General features: G+C 35.7%; 2 protein-coding genes across 4 annotated transcripts in view; one reads left to right on the top strand and one right to left on the bottom strand.

Moving 5' to 3' along the window:
- The window catches only part of LOC148956401 (uncharacterized), a 69473-nt gene that overhangs the window by 37242 nt on the left and 9665 nt on the right, over window positions 1-22566 (top strand). For 2 of the 3 annotated variants that reach the window (XM_089095183.1, XM_089095176.1), the window contains exons 2-3: window positions 3829-4851; window positions 9983-10150. In XM_089095183.1, the coding sequence (XP_088951309.1) occupies window positions 3829-4851; window positions 9983-10117 (1158 nt within the window). In that variant the 3' untranslated portion in view covers window positions 10118-10150. Of the gene's footprint in view, window positions 1-3828; window positions 4852-9982; window positions 10151-14084; window positions 14107-22566 lie in introns of those variants that run through there. The other variant, XM_089095191.1, reaches the window with a different exon arrangement.
- On the bottom strand, window positions 16671-22282 carry LOC148956402 (uncharacterized). Its single transcript, XM_089090703.1, has 4 exons — window positions 22094-22282; window positions 21706-21981; window positions 17388-18041; window positions 16671-16877 (listed from the first exon to the last, which is right to left on the bottom strand). The coding sequence occupies exons 1-4, from the start codon at window positions 22280-22282 to the stop codon at window positions 16671-16673; spliced, it is 1326 nt and encodes a 441-aa protein (XP_088946829.1).

Genomic DNA, 22566 nt, shown 5'->3' with positions numbered 1-22566 from the left:
TCTACGACAACGCGTTCTATAAAAACCTTAGATGCCCCCAGGGCATAACTTACAATCCTTGCCATGAGGCCTGTGGGGGGGGGAGGAGGGTGTCATCCTCAAAGAACTAATTTCCAGAACTTAAAACTACGTTGAATAACATGGATATCTCAAAATTTTGATTGGATGTGTTTGGGGAAAAGGTGGGTGTGAGAGGGGGGTTAGTTGCCCTCCAATCACTTTCGACTATGAAAAAGGCCACTAGCCCTTTGAATTTCCAATCGAATGAGCCTTTTTTGAAGTTTCTGCGACAACGCCTTCTATAAAAATCTTATATGCCCCAAGGGCATAACTTACAACCCTTGTCCGAAGGCTGAGGGTGAGTGCCCTCCCCAAATACATAATTTCTATCTTGAAATCAACTACACTGAACAAAATGACTATCTCAACATTTTGATTGGATGTGTTTCGGGAAAAGTGGGCGTGGAAGGGGTGTTAGTTGCTTTCCAATCAGTTTCGACTATTAAAAAGGGCACCAGCCACTCCAATTTTCAATTGAATGAGCCCTTTTCTAAGTTTCTACGACAGCTTCTTTGATACGAAGTGCCCTGCTCTAAAGGAAAAAAAATAAAAATAATACGTTGTTAGTTGCCTTCTAAAATTTTGATTGGATGTGTTTGGGGAAATGGTGGGCGTGGAAGGGGTGTTAGTTGCCGTCCAAAAACTTTCGACTACTTAAAAGGGCACTAGCCATTTCAATTTCCAATCGAATGGGCCCTTTTTGAAGTTTCTACGATAACGCGTTCTATAAAAACCATAGATGCCCCCAGGGCATAACTTACAATCCTTGCCAGGAGGGCTGTGGGGGGGGGGTTGTCATCCTCAAAGACCTATTTTCCAGAACTTAAAACTACGTTGAATAATCTTGTTATATAGATATATTGATTGGATGTGTTTTGAGAACCGGGGGGCGTAAGAGGGGGGTTAGTTGCTCTCCAATCACTTTCGACTATTAAAAATGGCACTAGCCCTTTGAATTTCCAATCGAATGAGCCTTTTTTAAAGTTTCTACGACAACACCTTCTATAAAAATCTTATATATCCGTGTCCTCCTCAAAAACATATTTTCTATCTGGAAATCAACTACGCTGAACAAAATGCTATCTTTAAATTTTGACTGGATGTGTTTGGGGGAATGATGGGTATGGGGGGGGCTAGTTGCCCTCCAATCATTTTCGACTATTAAAAAGGGCACTAGCCACTCCAATTACAAATCGAATGAGCCCTGTTCGAAGTTTCTACGATACCTCCTTCGACACGAAGTGCCCCGATATGAAAAAAAAAATAATAATACATTGTGCCAACATCGTTCTTTACTTAGGCAGCGCTATTACGCTGCTTATGATTACTGAAAAAGATGCCAATGGTATGTCATTACCAGATCCTCCATTGAAGACGAACTTAAAAGATTATCCGTCTTCATTCTTCTCTGTATTTATTCTCCATAGATACCTTCTTTCAAATTGGTGAGGAGCAAATTTACTGTTTTTTTTTTGTTTTTTTTTGTTTTGTTTTTTATTTCTATTAATTTCAAGAATATGGCTCTAAAATTAAGTTTTTTCAATTTAGTCTACCCATTATAGTAGACTTGGGGAAGTATCAAGGTTTGAAATCTGTTAAGTCATTTTTTAGTCTATTTAGTCTATTAAGTCTGAGTCTAAATATACTAAGCTTGGAATCGATCTAAATTTTATTTCCTCTCTTAAATGCCAAAACGTACCCCGAACAAAATACAGATGAGTTGAAAGAAATATCATGTCAGTTGTTTAAATTTAAAGAAAGATCTTGGAACTAAATACTTCTACAATAAATCCACACTTAGAATAAAAAATAAAGGCAATTTATGGTTAGCTCCCATGGAAAATTCGTTAACTACTCTCTATGAAATATGAAGTACATAAAAACTTATTAAATTTTTAATCGATAAAAAGCTCAATTAATTATAGGCTTTCAAATTGAAATTTTTTAACTGAAATTGTCAATTCTACAATTCAATTTCGCTCATTCCACAAAGTTAATCATGTTTGTAGTTAAAAGGAAGTGGATTTTACTATACAAATTTGTGGATCTTATACTCTTTAAGTTACAAACTCGCGTAAATGTATATTTATCGGTGATATCCATATGTCATCCGCTTGCTAGGTCAGTAGCAGAGTATTTTGGTTGTTTACCGCCTTAGACATGGCTGCAGATCATTCGATACGCATCAGGTGGCTAGATAGGGGGTTCATCATGATAGAAGGCTGAATACATAAAAAAAAATCGTGCTAACGAACTGTAAGGACCAACTCAGCCCAATAGTAGCCAAAACTCTAAAAAAAGAATTTTGATAACAATTAATGCATCAAAAGAATTAGTTTTTTATACTGATTCCAAATATACAAAATTTATTAAGTTTAATCGTACCTTTAAAAACCTACGAGCTTGAGAAACTTTACCTGATTTTCGAAAAAAGAAGGAAATACCCCCAAAAGGTCAAGGGATTTTAATGAAAATCACACCATCACACTCAGCATATCAAAAAACCCTACTGCAGAGAATTTTAGCTCCCATATACAAAAATATTGATATTTGTATGCTTTGCCAGAAGAACGATCGCGCAAGAGTGATAATTGTTTTTTTTTTCTTTCCCAGGACTGGTCGCACCGTGAAAATGGTCCTAGAAGATTGGTAGTGGGCTTATTCAAACAGAAAACAAAAGTTCTAGTGACCTTTTAAGTGAGCAAAACATTTAAGGGCAACTAGCTCCCCTCCCAAACCCCTTTTTCCCCGAAGAAATCAGATCAAAATTTTGAGCTAGCCATTTTGTCCAGCATAGTTGAAAAGTCCTGGGGATGGTATGACCCCGCTGACCCCCTAGGGAAAGGGGCGTAAATTATGCAATTTGAACATGGTTTAGATATAGTTTTGTTATTCAGAAATATTCGGATATTTCTCAAGGGAAATTTATGTGGGGGAACCTTCTAGGAGAAGAATTTTACCTGAGGAGAAAAGTAATAGGGGGAATTTCCTAGGGGATATTTTCACCAGGAGAATTTTCTAGAATTCTTATTTTCTCTCTGACTACTCGGTTTTACTCGTGAAAAGAAAATTCAGGGAGAATTTTCCGGGGGAAATTTTATCAGAGAGTCAATGCCCTTGGGGATTTTCCAGGGAAAATTTTCCATGGAGGGGGTGGGGATTTCCGGTATGACTGGAAAAATCATTAAAATTTACATATAAAACTATCTTTTTTGACAAAAGTAAGGAGAATTTTCAGGGGAATGGTCCGCAGAAAGTTTTCCGGAGGTATTTTCAGCGAGGATGGCACTTTCCGCGTGGAATTTCCTAGGAAGAAGGGGTTACGTAGTGGGGGTTTTCCGTGGATAAATTTGTCATGGATTTTCCAGCCTTATTTGAAAAACGATCAGAAATTAAGCATAAAAAAATACTCAAAATTAAATAACAGTCTTTTCAACTTAAAGTAAGGAGCAATATTAAAACTTAAAATGAACAGAAATTATTCCGTATATAAGCAGGCTGCCCCCTCCTCAAGCCCTCGCTCTTTACGCTACTTTTTCTTCCAATTTTGTAACAACTAGTCCTGAAACAAAGATGCCATTTAACTACAATAATAAGATGTCTCAAAATACTATAATAAACTTTAGCGTAAATTGCGAGGGATTGAGGACGGGGCAGAATAATTTCTATTTGTTTTAAGTTTTAATGTCGCCCCTTACTATAAGCTGAAAATAACTTGTTTTGCCACCAAATTGCAATTCTATTTATTAACTAGACTGTTACTTATAGGCAAAAAACAGCTCAGAAATACGAGAATGCCTCCTCACCTTCAAGACTCAGGACAATTATACGAGCATCAACACGTTGACAATAACAACACCATATCTTCAGGAATTGAGTTCAGGTGTGTTTTTTGGCTTCAAGTTTTTCAAATTAGAGATAAATGCAAGGAATTTGTCAATAATTGAGCCAGATATATTGGATATACGGTCAAATGATGTTCGTGAGGCTTTGCAATGGCTTATAATCAGAAGTGATTTGCTTGAAGTATTGAACGAACAACAGTTTTTGGGATTCAGAAATATATGGGGAATTGAAATAACTGGAACAAGATTAACCAGCTTGGACATGAATTTTACTTTTGATAGTAATTTGCGCGAGTTGAAGTTAATGAATGCAGGATCTATGAGAACCATCGGCCGCGTACAGGCCAATATTATGGGCGAATATCATTTTGAGAATACAAGTCTAGAGTCGTTACCAACAAAAATGTTTGAATACAATTTTATTACTGAACAACATGTCGTGTTCAAAAATAATTACAATTTGAAGAAACTTCAGACTAATGTTTTCAATGGTGGTTATGATGCTTTAAAGATATTTTTCGAAGAAACTCCAATTGAAATAATTGAGTCGCACTTCGTTGATTCACAGAAAACCCTTTTTCAAATTCAGCTTGGTGGAAATAAACTTGGCTATATCAATCAGACTGTCTTTAAGCCGATATTGGAAGACTGGCATATTAGAAATTTATCAAATTCTTGGATAAAATGGGACATAGATATAGCAGGTATTGATGAGGCTACAAGTGATAGAATATCCTGCGACTGCGAATTGGCATGGCTCACAGCGAATCCTCATTTGGCCATTTTTTTAAAAAATGCAGTATGCCTTACCGGCGAGACTCTGGAAGAATTTGCGGGTAGTGGTATAGATATGTGTTACGACTGCCCATCCTCAGAGGGTCTCTATGCTCATCCCAGTGACTGTAGCAAATTCTATCAGTGCTCAGATAATAAGCCTTTTTTACAGGTAAGAAGTCGTTTTTTTTTTGCAAGAAGTAGTGCTCATGAAAACTAGCTTAAGTCAATTATAATGTGCATAATATTTATTTTGATGTTTTTTTTCATTTAGGTCTTCTGTTTTTGAAAATTTAGAAATTTAAAGCAGCAAATTTCGTCTACTTGTAGCATAACAAATATAACATATTATTTTTTTACTTGGTGAATTAGCTTGTAAGTAGTGAAATAACCTTTAATTTTTTTTGAAAAATTTGGTTTTACAGTACATTATCCAAATCCATGCTTTCCTAATATTCATGAAACAGGGTAATTCTAAGAAAATTATACAAAGGATGTAGAAATCAACAGTTCTCAAGATTTAATTGGCTGTAAACATACCCTTATGTAATTTTTGTCAAAGAATTTTGCCAGTTCTAGGAAGATTTCAGCTTGCCATTTTTTTCGTCCAGTAGACGTTATACTGCTAGGCACGAGCACAACAAACTAAAAACTGTTTCAGTGTTTCTATTCTAGGAATGTCCCCCCTTCAATGGGGATTGTGACGTCTTTTAGGGGCAAACTCTTTCATTTTTGGGGATTTGGGGATTTTTAGGATTTTTTTAGGATTTTCTTCTGGATTTTTTAAGGAGTTTTTATGTTTTCGGCCTTAGAAAATACTCTTCCGACCCAGAGAAAGAAAATGGGACGGAAGTAGTTTTCTGTCCCATTTTTCCAGAAAGCTGATAGTCTGGCCATGCCATAAAGTGAGTTAAGGATGTTGTGCACTGTCGATTCGGAAGTTCATTATGTTTCAATGCTTGCTTTTTCTGGATAGAGCGTTTTAGAAGACGACGATAACAACTATATTGACCTGGAAGCGAGGGGTCCGAAATTCCTTCAATACTACTAATAATCTGAAGACAATTTGGTAAATGTGCAAATTAGGGACCCCTGCAGTAAAAGGTGCAGAGGTCCTGCTCAGTTAAACCAGGACATGCAGTAAGAGAATAATTGGTAGTATCCTGCCTGTACTGGACAGCCCTCTGCGCCTTTGGAGCACATTAGACTAAATAATGTATAGCAATAAATGAGATGTTTTTGTCAGGAATCCCTTTTCCTGCCCTTTTCTGAACCTTTACCGAAAACTTGGTTAGTTAGCCAGATAAGAGCAATTAGTGTATTATTTTCATTAGAACTTCTCTGCCTTTTCCTGTTTCCGCAGCCTCCCTGCCTCATTCTGATTCTTGATTATTGACTTGCAATCAATAGTTGCTGCTATCCTCTAATGACACCAAAAATGGAATAAATTTGGGATACCAGGTGATCTGTCACCTTGTATTGACATTTCAAACATTTTGTTCTTTCCATAGGACAATGACTTTCTTGTCAATAAGGAATGTTTCCATTTACAAGATGATTGTTTTATTATTTTAAGGTGATTGAAAGCCAGTTAATACTCATTGATATCCACCTGCCTGCTGTACTATATAACTGTAAAATCGTCATATGAAACTAGGTTACATTACTATGCTTAAAAAAATGAACTTGAGAAAAGACAAAATGGAACAGCTACTATATGTAAAAATCTACCAAAAATGTCTTTTTCTCGCCTGAATCTCTTTTCAAGGAACTATCTTTGAGCCTCAAGAAGAAGGACTATCTGAAGTCAACAAATCCATTCCAACTTAAAGAGAATGACCCAAGTGTTTACCTTCCCCTCGAAAGTATTTATTTGGATCCAAATGCGCGGAACTCTTTCTTGGCAAAAAACTCAGATCCTGGTATGCCCCAAGACGCGGTTCTAAAGATCCTCAGAGCTGCACAGTCTTTTTACATCGAACCTGTGCTGCAGATCCAAACTCGATTTGGTTTCGATGATGATATTTACAAATATGCAGAAATGGTTTACCCTGTATCAGCTTAGTCACTGCGGCCTGATTCTCACCAACTCTATATTCAAAAGTATGGGAAAGTATCATGGGATGGAAACAAAATCGAACAGGAGCGGAGGAAGCAAAGTCCCATCAATGTTGAAAATATAGAAAATTATGGATGCGGCTACCTACTGATGTCTGGTTTTCTTTTCGAAGAAAAACTCTTCCGGAACCGATCTATACACACATCTAAAATTGGCAGTTATATTAGTGCTTTCTCTTCCTATCTCTAACGTTGCTGTCGAAAGGTTTTTTAGTGCAGTGAAAATCATAAAGACAGACAGACCGAACAAGCTTAAAACGGAAACATTAGGTGGTATTCTTAAGACAAAACTCAGTATGAAGCAGGCCGAAGGAAGTACGCTATGCATTCATACCGACGAGCAGCTACTCCTGCACATGAAAAGAGTCAAGGCTTCAGCTACCATCGGAAAAAAAGAAAGAAGGTGTTAAATCTGATTCTGACTAAAAATTGATTTTTCTTGATTTTTTTTATTGTCAATACAACCGTATTCTGAGGCAATTAATGGATTTTTCACATTGGTGTGACAAGCAGTGTGGCCTTATAGCCCAAATTACTAAATTTAATCATATAAAATAAATATTTATTTATTTTCACCACCCTATTCATTGACCTGCTGAAGCAACAAATTAAGCACTCTGATTGGTCATGCGTAACAAAAAACTGAATTGAAATTTATTTATCTTACTTATTCTGTTTCGCCATGCTGCACCTTACTACACCAATATGAACAATGCCTAAGTATTGTTTTATATTTTACCTTTTCTGTATTACTCAAAGTACAAGCAACTTTCTATTCTTAAATTTCATATTTTCAGTCACCTTTTGACAGATCCGTCGACAGATAACTTTTCTTTTTTTTTCAATTTTTTTTTTTTTACATAATCACAACTTGATATAAAAACAAGTCAAAATATGTTTAAACAAAACTGATGCTCGATAAAGTGACTGACTGGATATCATTGATGCCAATTCATCGTACCAAATCAAATACAAATGAGGGTTTTGCAAAAATATTTATAGAGAAGAAAAAAACAATAATGGCGAAGAAAAACAAAAAAATAATATATATGGTCCAGAAAGATAGTTTTAAATTTTTGTTGGCTTATCATCAGATATACCCTAAAGAGACATGGCTCTTTTCATTATGGTACATTTTTTTTTGTCTTGGACTGGAAAAACATCTTTGCTGCCATTACCATGTATCTTAACTATTATCATGGTTGCAGCGGCAGCTGCAACCTAGTAAAAAGCGAACCACAGCCCATATTAGCCAGAAGTTAAAAAACGCGTTTTCAAAAAAACTGTCTAGTGAAAAAAATTGACATTTGACTCTGAAACGGAAATGGTAACTATTGTTTTGGTTAATGTTAGAAGTAAAAATTTATTGCGAAAAGAAATTTAAGGTGACTTCGAAAAAGAGCCTAAAACCCCTTGAAAATGGCGTCATATTGAAATAAAAAGCGTACCATTGGAATCAGCATGGTCCAAAACCTTTTGTAGGATAATAACAGTCCCTCACCTTGAACACCAAGGAAAATGACTTTTTTGCATGGGTAGCACTGATCTATCTCCCTTTTTTCTTTTCTTTTTTCTAGAAGAGCTAGGGGGTGGCTAGAGGATCATCTAGAGGTGTTTAATAGCTCATTAGAAAGGGAATTAAAATTTGTAAGTGCCCTTTTTAAGTGACCAAAAAGATTGGAGGGTGAATAGCCCCTCCCCCACCAGACCCCCGCCCTCACAACTAGTCCTATAAAAATTTTGAAATAGCCGTTTTGTTTAACATAGTTCAAAGGTCAAATATATATGGTTTTGATGATGATATGGCCGTCCGTAGTCCCTAGGTAAGGGCTGTATGTGGTATCGGGCGTATCGACATCGCGCGAATCGGTATCGTGCGTATTGGTATCATATGTATCGTATCGATAATATCGGCATCCGCTGTTGTTTTTTTTAGTCATTTTTTAGGCTCATTTTTCAAAGCATGTCCCGGCAAGGTATCTTGGTTGCAGCGGTAGCTGCAACCTAGCAAAGAGTGAACCACAGCCCATAGTGACCAAAAGTATACAATTAAATTATCTTAAAAACATAAGCGTAAAACTAAATATTTTTTAATAACTGTGAAGTAATTGAACAGCATACAGAAATATTTGATTGAATTATCAAGCATTATTTTGGTCTCACTAGCTATAATACCAATAGTGGGTAATATACAGTCTTAAATTGTAAGAAATATGCTTTAGTATCACTTGAAATGGAGATCAAATAAGACATATTATGAGCTCTGGAAATCCGATTAGTTCTTTCTATACAAGAGTGAATTTCAAACTATGATACAAATTCTAAAGCTAGTCTTTAGTCCTAATACTATCAAGATGGCCTTACTTCGAACTTGCGTACAAACTAATCATGACAGATCCCTTTTCAGAACAAAAACGAGAGCCAGTCATTGAACTGAGCCATTGTGCAGAAGTGATACCAAATTAAACGTAAAAAAATTAACTTAAATCCTAAAATGGATTGTTGTTTTATCTTAAAAAGAATTGATTCTAAAAGGGATTGATAATATTTTGATTCTATAAATGATGACCTTAATTGGTTTGCTTTTACTGCACCAAAACTCCTATATTATTTTGTATTTTCAGTAAAGCGCTAGTTTTGTATAATCCTAAAAGCATACGGAAACATAATTAGTTGGTTTATTCGTACTAGTTTTATTGCTATATGTTAGATAGGCAGTGAAGTAATAATTTTTGTTCGTTTTAAGTTTCAACTTCGCTCTTTACTTCCCTCGGAAAAACTTTGTTTTTTTTTTAATTAATTACAAAACATCAGTACTATAAAGAAAAACATCAGTATTTCATATGTTAATTTCCAAAAGTGGAATAGTATTTGTTATTCAGATCATTTATATATTTCATCGACATTTAAAAGGGCACCTGTATCAAAACACTGTGGGGTGACTTCCCTTTTAAAATAATAGTCCTTTCCTATGTAATATTGCCCATACTCAAGAGGTTAATTCATAATCATGTTTCAGAACCTTGAAAAAGAAGGAAATATTGTTTCGAATCTAAAACACATGATTTAAGTTGAACTTTCAGTATAGTTTGTTGGACATGTACATTTCTTTTCGTAAAAAAAATTCAAAATTTAATTTAAAATAACAGCCTACTTGATTTGCGTCTAACAATTTTTTTTTTCAGAGCTGCCCAGAAAATCTAGTGTACAACGAGTTTGAAGAGTACTACGATTGGCCATATAACGTTGCCCCACCGTGTGGCACCAATGCTACCATACATATGCCAACATATGGACCACAGACAATGCTTTCATATTAACTAGTTTTTGTTGTATATCCAATTCATTCCATGGTAATTACAATCTATTTTACGGGTATAAATAACATGGTTATTTCAAAGCTCATGGGATGCAATTACTTTAAATGTAAGAACAATGTGGCTCTTTTTGGATCTCGCCAAGTACCTTCTAATAAAATCAATCAGATAAGAATGGACTATATACCCATTCTAGCAAGCGTAATTACAGTCAGACTATCAAACTATGGGGCTCAACAGTAACCGAAAATCTAAAAAGCAGAATTTTAATATCAATATCTATATCAAAAGAATCGACTTATTATGCTGACTCTTAATATATAAGGTTCATTAAGTTCAGTTTTACCACTGAAGGCTACGAGCCTGAGAAAATTTGCCTGATTTTCGAAAAAATGAGGAAAAACCCCCTAAAGGTCAATTAATCTTAACGAAAATCCATCATCACCAACAAAATAAATATTCAGCGTATCAAAGAACCCTACTTTAGAGGTTTCAAGCTCCCATCTGCAAAAATTTGGAATTTTACCTTTTTTGGCAAAAAAAAGATTATATGTGTTTATTTGTTTGTTGTTGTTTTTTTCCCAGGGGTGATCGTATCAAACCAGTGGTCCCAGAATATCGGAAGAGGGCTCGTTCAAACAGAAATTAAAATTTCTTGTGCTCTTTTTAAGTGACAAAAAAGATAAGTTTTTTTCAAATGAGAGTAAGGAGCAACATTAAAACTTAAAACGAACAGAAATTATTATGTATATGATGGTGGTTGCCCCCTCCTCAAGACCTAGCTTTTTACGCCAAATTTAAAATTTTTGTCCCATTTCTTCAAGAACGACTTCAGAAAAACAAGGGTCAGTTAATTAGAACAATAAAAGCTTTTTTTAAAGTTCCAAAAAACTTTGCCGTGAAGAGCGAGGTATTGAGGAGGGGACAAACCCCCTCATATACGTAATAATTTCTGTTAATTCCAATTTTTAATGTTGCTTCTTACTTTCAATTGAAAAAACTTTTTTTTTAATTAATTGAATATAAGAAACAATTTAGGTTTTCTCCATTAGCCACATATTCCGTTATTTCGTGATAAACGAGAGTATTTAGAAGCTTATCTTAAACTTTTTTTTCTTCATGAATTATAATTTGAAGGTAAAACTGTAGCCAATCGTAGCCAATAAAACTGTAGGTATGGGATATGGGACCTACTGCTTGAGTAAAACGTCCCAGAACGCCATTTCGTTTTATAACACTTTATGATTTTCATAGAGTGTTTAGAAGGTCTGATATTGTGACAGTTGGCCTGATTACTTGTGGCCCCCCATCCGGGAAAGAATTCTAGCGGTAGTGCTTGCATAATGGTAGATTTTGAATTTCACAGAAAATCCAATGAATCCTCATCCTTAAACTATTTAATAAATCGTCAACAATATATTGCATGTTTTAAAAAGTTGACGAATTCTCGAACTATTGGCAGAGGTGAGACCCCACTCCCTTTAGCAACATAGTTTCACCATCATTCTCATGATCTCTTTGTATACAGAATAAAAATATTGAAATTTAATTTATGAGACAAAGTGTCTTCTAGTAGGAGAAAAAAACAACAACAGCAAGAATAAGTTCTTAAGAATGGAAGGATAAACAAACGATTAAAAGAAAAGAGTTGAAATTATTACCCAAGCAAAAATCTAAAAAAAAATACTATTGACAAGAAAGGAATCAACAAAAGTCTATTGAAGGTTGGTATGATTTTCTAATATACAAGGCTGTACGTAGTGTACTATATTTGGCTGGGTAGATTGCACATAGAAGTCTTTATTTCTGTGAGTATTTTGGCTTATTAGAATTGTCAAGAATACAATAGATCTTGTTCTCACTTAGAAAAGCCATAACTTTCTTGAAACAGCCTAAAATAAATTACTGAATAAGAAATATTCACGTGCTCAAAATAAAATAGTTTGTACTATTTTTTTTTCGGTGAATTAGAAAATGCGAAAGATTCCTTTAGGGAAAGCGTATCTACTTGTAGCATCGGTGTTTTTCGCATATTTAATTTGAAGGGGGAAGGGAGACAGGGCACATTTATCCACCTCTAACTCAAAGATAAAGAGCCATAGCTTTATGAACTGTATGCCAAAATGAAGTCTCAATAGACTAATCTTTGTATATATTTGTTTGTTCAGGTCCTCAAGCAAAAAGCTGCTCCTGTAAATACCTTTACAACATCTCTTTCAGTCTATGATAGAGCTAAAATTCTTGATACAAACCGTTTAGTTCTCGGTACCACAATATTGCAAGTAGATGTAGTAGATAGCTTCAAAAAGATATTCATTACCCTAAGTTACATTTATTTTAGATCTGCTTTTTATGCTTGAGAGAAGTCAAGAAATCAATCATCTATTTGCTTTACAGAACAACCAAGTCTCTTTCATAAAAATTCAAATTACCAAAACATGGTTTAATTAGATATGACTAAAATAAACTCAGTCATCTAACTTTACTTTAGTTCCAACAGTACTGGCTGTCTCAAAACCTAGAAATAGGATCAGGTTTTGGTGTTCATACTTTTTAATTTCAAACGGGCGACTTTAGAGTAGTTTCTGGAATAATGTTAACGTTCCTAACAAATTATTTTGTTTCTAAGCACCCTTAAGGGATTATGCTGATTGAAACCTAACATGAAAACCCCTCTTCTGGATTTGTGAATTCTGCTGATTACGTTCTATAGTTTCTTTATAACAAATTTTAACGTTCGAGGCCTTGTTTTATTTTTGGTCAAAGTACGTGCAACTATTATTTATACCGATTCTAAATGTGTAAAATTAATTAATGTACAAGTTGCTCATCAAAAGCTATACGCACCAAAATTTGCATAATTTTATATATAGGACTTGAACTCCCTCAAAAGGGGCGCGGTCTTTATTGAAATTATGCAACAAAATTGGACATGCATTAACCATTTGAACATGTCCTTGTGCTGTTTAGACTTCTTTGAATTTTCTCGAAGATTCGCAATATTATGCAACGTTTTGAAGGTGCTTTAGTGATCTATTTTTTCCTCCATACTTCTATAATTGCTCAGCTTAATCAACAGTACATTCAACTATCCTTGTATTAGCTTTCTTCACACACAACCTTTCTTCAAACTCTGAGAAAATCTTATGCTTAGTACCCCCACAAGATAGAACAAAACCCAAGGTCGAATTTTTTCTTTTACCGCCTGAATACCCTGGGGCGAAAATAATCCACTCTACATAGATAACGAGGTCTTCTTTAAACAGTGATAATTTATGTTCTGGAAAGGCGATATTAAAAAATTTTGTCAAGTAAGCTCGGAATCATATTAACACAGAACAAAATACAAATAGACTGAAGTACCAAATACAAATAGGATAACGATTGTAAAACTTGAATTACCTAAATTCTGGCAATGGGGGTTGTAAGATTTTTCTTGAGTAAGCATTGAATTATATCAACACTAAAGTCAGTCAGTTTCAAAGCTGTTAGGAACCCCCATTCAGCAGTATCTCCCAGCATATCTAACTCTTCTCCCTCTGACTCGTATTTTGATTCTTTGGACTGTGATGGGGCTGAAATGTTGGTTTTTAGAGCCAGTCTCCTTTTGCTTAACAAGCTTGAGATTGTGAGAAAAATAAACTAGCTTTATATTTCTCCCAGTTTCAAGCCAGGTACGTTTAGCTCCGTGGACACCATACGGAGGTAGCAGTAAACGTAACATCCCATGGCGGCTTCTGTAGTTTCCAGGATGTTGCAAACGCCTTGTACGAAGTAGAGGCTGTTTTCTTTCCATAGATTTTCAGTAAAGAGACTTTGCAAATAATTCTTCCTTTGATCAGCTAGGACCTTAATTCTGCCAGGAATTGGGTAGCTCCCCAGCACTACAAATATGTTCCAAAGACTTGCCAATAAACCTCATTACTTCAGTGATTTCATCGTTGGTTAAATTTATTCCGATATGTTTCAGGTCAAAAAATTTGCACCACAGTGAATGGGACATAATGCAGGTTTTGTCGGCAATACCGTGATGTTTAAAAATTGTTGTTGTTAAAAATGTTGTTGTTAAATTTGAATACACCTCTTCCTCTATAATTGTAATCCAGCTTGTTCTTCTATCTTGGTCCAGATTACATCGTTGTCACGCAGCTTGGTTCCATTTCCACGATTGATCTTAATTTCTTGAGAAATGGTCAATGTTTACAGATCAAATTCTTCGTTTAGAAAAATCCCAAGACAATTAGTAACCATTCTTCATCGTGCCTGTGTAGACTAAGAGATGAGGATGCTTATCAGCCAAAATAGTGTTAGCCAATTTCATATTTCCATTTTTATCAGTAAAAATGTCTATAACTTTACTCGTTCAAGCGAGAACAGGACTTAATCAGTGATCAGATTTACTATACTTCTACCAGTGTGGTGATCACTTCCAGTAGCAAAAGATTGATAGAAAACAAGCTCCGATGCAATGTCTATCACACTGGTAACTGATTTGTTTTAGATGATGCTCCATCGATCAAACTGATCTCCGAGATGCTTCGAATCAATGTTTCTCTTTAAGTATGCATTCGACGCACTTATATTCTTTTTCTAGAAGTGTAGTTGATATTTCAAAATGACACTCCTGAACTGCTAATTTCATGACTTGATGAAACTTGTAGCTTTTTATTGCGCTCGTAAGAAAGATCGTCAATAAAGACTTTCTCACTTGTAACACTGCAGCAAGGTTTTTTTAATCTAAAAAAGCCTATTAAGCTTACCCCTTTCCTCTGACGTGTATACACACACGGAAGTGGTGCCTAAGCTCAGGTTGGGGCTTACTGGTGAATCTGAGTGAACGCTGGTGAACACGAACACGAACGCGAATCACGAACAAAAGTTTTGTCATTGTTTAACTCAGTGTCGTATTCTGCCCTGCTTTTTAAGATTCCTTGACTTAATTCTCCCACTTACTATATTCTTCTAACAAAGTGTTTTTTAGTGCCCATAATATCTTCCGCGTACTGATTCATACGGAATTTTGGCGAAGGACCATTATCCCTTGCATACAATTTTATACGAGTAAGCAACCGATTTTTTATTCCAGTGAGAAAGTATATTTTAGAAGTCTTTAAAAGTAACTGTAAGAAGTATTTGACATTCTTATTATAATCCGTCATCCCATTAAGACCCTAAAAGTTTAAATAAAGCCACTGAGTAATGCATCCCAGGAAGTCCGTAGACTCCTTGACTAGCAAGATGCCTGATCTTATATTCAATTAGTAAAAAAAAGAAAAACAATAAAAACCAATAATTTTCGATGTAAGTGAAGAACTAAGTTGAAACATAAAACGAATAAAAATTTTTGTCTCTCAATGCGTACAGTTTCAAAATTAACCACCGTTTTACCAAAAGTAAAAAACAATAAATTAAAGAGTTCTAATTTTTGTTCAAATTAGGTTTCGACTTTGCCCTTTAGTTTCTTCCTAAGAAAAAACATTTTTCTCTGTTAATGAAATCCAAGAATATTAGTTTAATATCATGACCAACACCATACTGACCCTTCTTGACATCATTATCAATTTTATTTCAACAACGTAAAAACACCGTAGGTTAAAATTTATCTCTAGAGTTGTTTTAAATAATTTTCCACAAACTAATTTAATATATTTGAGCAGCATTAGGCTCCGAATTCATTACCTAAAGCTCTGCATCAGCTTATCTGCTACAAGGAAGCCATAGACGAGGGCAAGGTTCAGCTCAGTTTGAATTTTCCTGACAAAATAACCCTTTGAAGCCTTCCCTTTCCCCCAAGAATTTTGCGGCAATGGTTTGAAAGGCGTAAGCTTAGGAAAAAAAATGAACCTATTCTGGGTCATTTTAATTTTGTAAGTAATTAAAACTCAAAATAAATAAAATTCGAAGTTATTAGAGGGGGTATATCATATGTCAGTCCCAATAATAGTCGTTATGAAACAAGCTCAGATTTACTGAAAATAAGATACATGACATGTATGTAATGTTTTTTAATCGTGGATTTCAAAAAATTTCTTATATTTTTTTTGCTTTGATTAGATAAAAATTAAACATTAACTTTGTAACCAAAATTAAGCACACAATGTTCAAAATACATTTAATGAAAGAAAATATGCTATTTTTTATTATCTAGAAATAAATTTGGGCAGTAAATTTTCCAGAAATTTCCTGATTTCTTTTTCGTATGTTTCGCCTGGTTCTTTAAACCCTGGAGGGGAAACAATGATCAAATTATCCGATAGAAAGTATGTATACTGAATAAAACCTCTACAAAAAGATTTGAAAGTTTTGCTGATTATTCTTCCTTCTGTAAGACTGAAAGCTTGAAAATGATAGGATTCATCCTCATTTGGCTACGAAGCATCCATTGGATATTCTGCCGTCTATAAAATCAGAGGGATGCAATATGTGTTGCAAAAGTTGTGATGGATGAGTTTTTTTTTTTTTTTTTTTTTTTTAATTTGGTTTTTTGTTTGCTTCAACATAGCTACACTTTACAAATTTGAGATATTTATTTGAAATAGATATTGACAAAAAACTTTTATACCGTTGTTACAGACAAAATTCCTGATGGCTTTTCCAATTTTAGGTTTTGCTTCTCAATTACAAATCGATTCTTAAATAGATCGTCACTTTTACTTTTCGTTTTCTTGGTACACTCTTTGATTTTTTCTCTACCAATTTCCTTTTTGTATTTCCTCTTGCAGTGGTTTCCATTAGGTACATTGATCTTCCACTCTCTGTTAACCTAAAATATTTCTATAATTAGCTTTAATGTAAGTTTGTATTTTTTTAGGGTATAAATTTTTCTAGTATACCCAAGACTGAAGTAAACCGCATTTACCATTTTTTAGAATTCTTCTATAAATATTCTGTTGATCTTGAACCTTGGGAGAAGGTATGAAATTCCCCTTCAAATGTGAACAGAGTTATAGTTCCAAAATAAATAATATTTCCAACATAGATTGTTGATGATCAAAACCGGAAATTTGTTTTAATTTATACAAGCAGCTACCGCGTTACAATTATTAGGGTAGTCAAACAAACGTCGCTGAAACTACTTTTCTAGAAGGGTTATTAGCACCTCTAATGGCTTCAACCCTACTTTCATCAGCCATAATATCGCAGCTAACCCAGCCCTCACATTTAATTTAATTACTGTTGTCTCAACTGTTACTTTTCCTTTCCCCCTCTCAAGTTTAAAAATAAATGACAATTCATGACACTACAATTTGAATTTATGATTTGGAATACATACTTTTTCCTTTTTGTTTACTATTGTTCGCGATATGTATCGACTACCATTTGATCTTCTTTTGATCTTCCATTCAATAGCATCTGTACCTTCTTCTTTTTCAATTTGACTTCTGACATTCTTTTTCTGCAGATGGCGTTGATTTTTCTGGTCTTTTAAGTCTTTAAAATAAAGAGTACGAGGAAGTGAATCTTGAAGGTTTTGGTTATTTGCCGAAGGAGTAAGAAATATAGGAACATCCACTCTTTTATTTATGTTTATAGAGCGTCTGCAAGTTTTACAAAGCACTGTATTCATTTCAGTTGTAGGAGACTCATTTAAGACCTGCGATAGCTCAAGCACTGATCTATACCTAGGAAACCTATAGGCCATTGTAGAAAAACTTTCTTCTTTCTTATGTTTTTTAAATTTTGATACGTAATACTTTCTTGTAAAATTTCCCTGACGAATTTGTTCTGAACTCTCAATAGTATTACCATCAACGTCAAGATCATATGGCGTGTTGTAGATGGCATTGGCATTGTTAGTAACTGATTCGATGATTGATTCATATATATGTTCTATGTCTTCTCTAATGTTTCTATCAGACTCTTGATTGTTTGACCTCTCAAGCGGCACGGCGTATTCCAGTCGAATGGATTGCATTTTCATTCCGATCTGAAAAAAAGTCCGTCATCTTAGTTGCAATTGTCTTGAATCTTTCAGAGCAAAATGTATTTTAAAAGTCTTCACACTCAAATGAAAATTCAGATTCATCAGATGTTTTATTTAGAGAACAAGTAACGAACCAAGGATGAGGCATGATACGACAGAAAATTCCAGCTGGTATTGGAGAAGTAAAAACAATAGAATGATATACTTTTTCAAGTAATATCTTAAAAGAATATCTTGAATTCTACCGCTATTCTGAATTTGGCGCTAGTTTTACGATAAAATGCCCCATTTTTTAATTTACTGTCTAAAGCACTGACAGATTTTTCACAAAGACGGGTAATTTCTGGAAAAGATTCAGTTTGGGCTTTTTACTAGGATATTTGACTTTTAAGTCATCCTAATGGTATATTTTTCCCACATCCTAATGGTATATTTTGGTATATTTTAGATACACTTACAATATATTTATTTATTTAAAATGTAAAGGCAGAAATAGTAATAGCAGTCGCCCCAAAGGCTTCAACTTAATACCCCCAGTCGTTCTTGATATATTGCTGAAGTGTCTTATTTGCAACCGCGAACCCAATGCCTTTTGATTTAGTTTTTAAGTAGCATTTAGTTACATAGCAACATGGGCCAATTGCATAATTGTGGGGGTTGATAAGCCCAAGATCCCTAAAGACATAGTTGCTGGACCGTTCTACTATGCTGAACAAAATAATTGTCTTAAAATTTTGACTAGATTTGTTTGGGAAATAAATCGACTTGAGTGACTCTTTTTACTCTTAAAAAGGACCCTAGAACTTTTAATTGTGAATCAAATTGGCTTCTTTAAATGTTTCAATGATATTTCTAGCTATTGTAGAGTGGTGCTGCCTATGATATTGCTTATATGCCTTTTTGAAAACCTGCATGTATACAGTTTTTTCGTTTAATTGGAACGCCCCCTAAACACTTCCTAGAAGTTTCACCTTAATACTCTTGGTGTCATTAGTCACGGTGTAGTTGTAGTACTAAAAGTATACACATAGTGCCTTCTGGCTAGTTGAAAATCCCCCACAGCTTACTCTTAAAGATCAAACTTAATAATATAAGTTGTTCTTGAGATATGACTTTGTCACCTTTTTGAAAATCCGCCTGCTCATAGTTGGTTTTGATTTAGTTCAACATCCGCCTAAATATTTCTTGTGTTTGATTACTGAATACAATGATATATTCTCTTTGAACCGTTGGTTACAAAATGGCTTTCTCACAATTTTGATCGAATGTATTTGGGGAAAAGAAGATTTCAGGGAGGGGGGCTATTTTCTCTCCATCACGCTTGACTCTTAAAATGGAACTAGAACTATGCATTTCCAATCAAATGAGCCTTCTCTAAAGTTCACAAGACCACCTCTTCATAAAAACCTTACATCCCCCGTGGAATAACTTAAAACCTTTACCCCCATACTCTGGGGTGTTGTGTTAACCCCAAAAGCCCTGTTATTATGAGACTCTTGAATATTTTTGAACAAATAGCTATCTTAAAATTTCTATCGGATGCATTTGGGGAAAATATGACGTGGCAGGGTATAGCTGCTCTCCCATAAATTTGATTCTTAAAAATGGCTCTTCAACTTCTGATTTCCGATCGAATGAGCCCCCTCCAAAGTATATATGACACAGCGTTTCCATTAAAACCATAAATGCCCTCGGGGCATACCTTACACCCTTGCCCCGAGGACTGTGAGGGGGCTCTCGTCCTCAAGACTTAATTTCTGGACTTTTAAACTACGTCAAACAAAATAACTATCTCGAAATCTTGACTGGAAGTGTTTGGGGAAATGATGGACGTGGGGGGAGTGATGGTTGCCCTACAATGAATTTTGACTATTAAAGAGGGTACTGGCCCTTTCAATTACCAACTGACTGAGCCCTTTCCGAAGTTTCTACGACAACAAATGGTCATCTTAAAATTTCTATCAGATACATTTCGGGAAAATACGACGTGTGTGTGTGTGTTTATGCAGCGAGGGGGGGGGGGGTATTTGCCTACTGATCACTTTGACTGTTAAAAAGAGCACTATAACTTCCGATTACCTATCCAATGAGCACTCTTTGAAGTTTATATGACCGCCATTTCTATAAAAACCTTATATGCTGCCAGGGCGTAACTTCACAACCCGTGCCCTGAGGGCTATATAGGGGGGGGGGAGTTATCTTCAAAGACATAATTTATTGACCTTTTAACTACACTGAACTAAATGGATATCTCAAAAATTATGATTGAATATGTTTGGGGAAATGATTGGTGTACGGGGGGGGGGGGGGTCTGGTTGACCTCCAATCACTTTTGACTGTTAAAAAGTTCAGTAGAACTTCTGAATACCAATCAAATGACCCGCCTCTGAGGTTTATATAACCATACTTTCTATAAGCACCTTATATCCCTCCAGGGCATAACTTACAAACCTTGCTCTGATAGTTGTGGGGTGGGGGGTTGTCTTCATTCTCAAAGTTACAATTTCCAGACCTTTTAAACAACACTGAACGAAATGGCTATCTCAAAATTTTGATCGGGTGTGTTTGGGGAAGTGATTGACGTGGGGAAGGGGGAGCTGGTTGCCCTCCATGAGCTCTTTTTGAAGTTCTTATGACATTTCTTTCCATCAGAAGTGCCCTGGTCTAAAAAACAAAACAATATATTGTGCCCACATTATTCTTTACTGAGGTAGCGCTATCGCGCTGCCTATGATATTTTGTCTCGAGATTTCAATTATACAGCACTGGAAGTGCCGGTTAGACCAGGCAAGCCCCTCCCCCCTAAAATTCAGCCTATAGGCGCCCACGCTGTAGTGCAGCTCTAGGGATTTTTTGTTAAAGCGAAGCACTAGCTGGAGGAAGTTTCTGCATGTTCTTGGTCTTTTGTGGTAGAAATGTTTCTTTCCTAAATTCCTTCACGTCGTCACAGTCTTGTTTTACGTCGTATTTGTTTTATGACAAAGTGTTCAAGGTCTTGTACTTGCAGTTCTGTCACTTGGGAAGGCTGGTTTGTCAGTTAAAGGAAAGTCTCCGTCAGTCCTGGCATGTTTTGCCAAGTCGCAAAGAGCTGCCTGCCTCTTTGAGTGGTGGATAAAAGAAGAAACGGTGTCACATCCTGTAAACTTGTGGAAGAAAGAAAGTGCCTGTAATTTCGTCAGCCCGAGCGATCGAACTATTTCGTGAATAGAAACGTACTTTAGGATGGGACCGACCCCAAACGCAATAAATAGTTTGGATATTCCAATGCGATCAAAGCATGAGGTGGCAATAACAATCACATCTGTGTCCACTGTTCGTATGAGAATCAACGCATGTCCTCGTAAGACTGCACCAAAAGCGTGAATCAAAAGGCGGGTGTCAGGCTCTCCATGTGAACATAAGTGGATAAGATTCTGCTCTTAGAATTTTCGGTTAACTATGCACGTGTTTCCAGTAGTGCAATATACTCGTTTTGACGTTAGGGACACCTTTTCACGACAGAATGGGACAGCAGGTTAAACAAGTCTGTTTTGTTTGCATATACTTGCAGGAACTCTTTCTACTTCAGTGGGGTTTGTATGTTCGGAACAACTTTTAGTCGTGAACCCTAGCCTCTATGACTTCTGACAGACGACTTTAGATTATCCAATCTGTAAACATCGAATACGAGGTCAAGTCTCTCGACATATCTGAACTGATACTCTATCATGGGAAAAAACATATTTTCTGCATACTCTCCGAAGGTCTTCGAACTCCCTGGGTTCGACATTTGCACCAGATCAGCTCCGTCTATCAGTTTCACTGTAACATTTGGAACGTTAACCTCAGCAGCTGGGGTTAAGCTGAAACGAAAGCAGTCAGCCTTGTTGCCAACACAAATCTGGCCATCATATGGCAAAGCTGGTGTATACTGACTCGTGTTTGAAGAAGGCGTCCATGTCGCCTCCTCGAGCAACAGCCCACGTAAAGTACTCAAAACAGTGATACATCATTTTTAGCGGCGCTGAGCTGAGTTTTCGCTGAGGTTAGCCTTTCTTCTTAGAACCCCTAAATACGGCAATGCAATTCTTGACCGACGGAGCTGTTATTGGTTTGGAGCATTTAACGAGGCGTTCCTTCGCAAACTGTTCGTACTGCTGCTTGCCTAGGGCTTTGAGGCTTGAAATCGGCTTTCCAGGTTCAACAGCGACATTCATACTTAAAACAATGAGATCTGTCGTTCTTTCCAGACAAAGATTCCCCATTTCCAAAATAGTTGTTTTGAGACTGAAAACGCTCAATAGAAAACTCTTCTGGTGGGACTTTGTCTCACATGGCAAAACTACGTCATTTATAGTAACGATGAAACTGACCGCTAGATGACATGTTGAACGAAAGCTGTCGACATGGAGGCAAATTTAAGCCGTTTGCAATGTGTTATGTTGTGCAATGTGTCAATGTGTCATGACTAACGAGCGTTGTTGTTTTTGTTTTTGTTTGTATATATATATATATATATATATATATATATATATATATATATATATAT

The sequence above is a fragment of the Artemia sp. Qi Xiang Cuo genome, chromosome 1 (assembly GCF_049724085.1).
Source record: "Artemia sp. Qi Xiang Cuo chromosome 1, ASM4972408v1, whole genome shotgun sequence".
Lineage (NCBI taxonomy): Eukaryota > Metazoa > Arthropoda > Branchiopoda > Anostraca > Artemiidae > Artemia > Artemia sp. Qi Xiang Cuo.
Note: the sequence above shows the minus strand (reverse complement) of the source record. Positions and strands in the feature narration are given on the sequence as shown.

What these genes read in the sequence shown, in the direction of transcription:
- LOC148956402 (XM_089090703.1), bottom strand. Translation starts at nt 22,282, where the DNA reads ATGGGGAATCTTTGTCTGGAAAGAACGACAGATCTCATTGTTTTAAGT. An exon ending in CGGTCAAGAATTGCATTGCC is followed by an intron (nt 21,982 to 22,093) that starts GTATTTAGGGGT and finishes TTGCTCGAGGAG; the next exon opens with GCGACATGGACGCCTTCTTC. An exon ending in TAGTAAACAAAAAGGAAAAA is followed by an intron (nt 16,878 to 17,387) that starts GTATGTATTCCA and finishes GAAATATTTTAG; the next exon opens with GTTAACAGAGAGTGGAAGAT.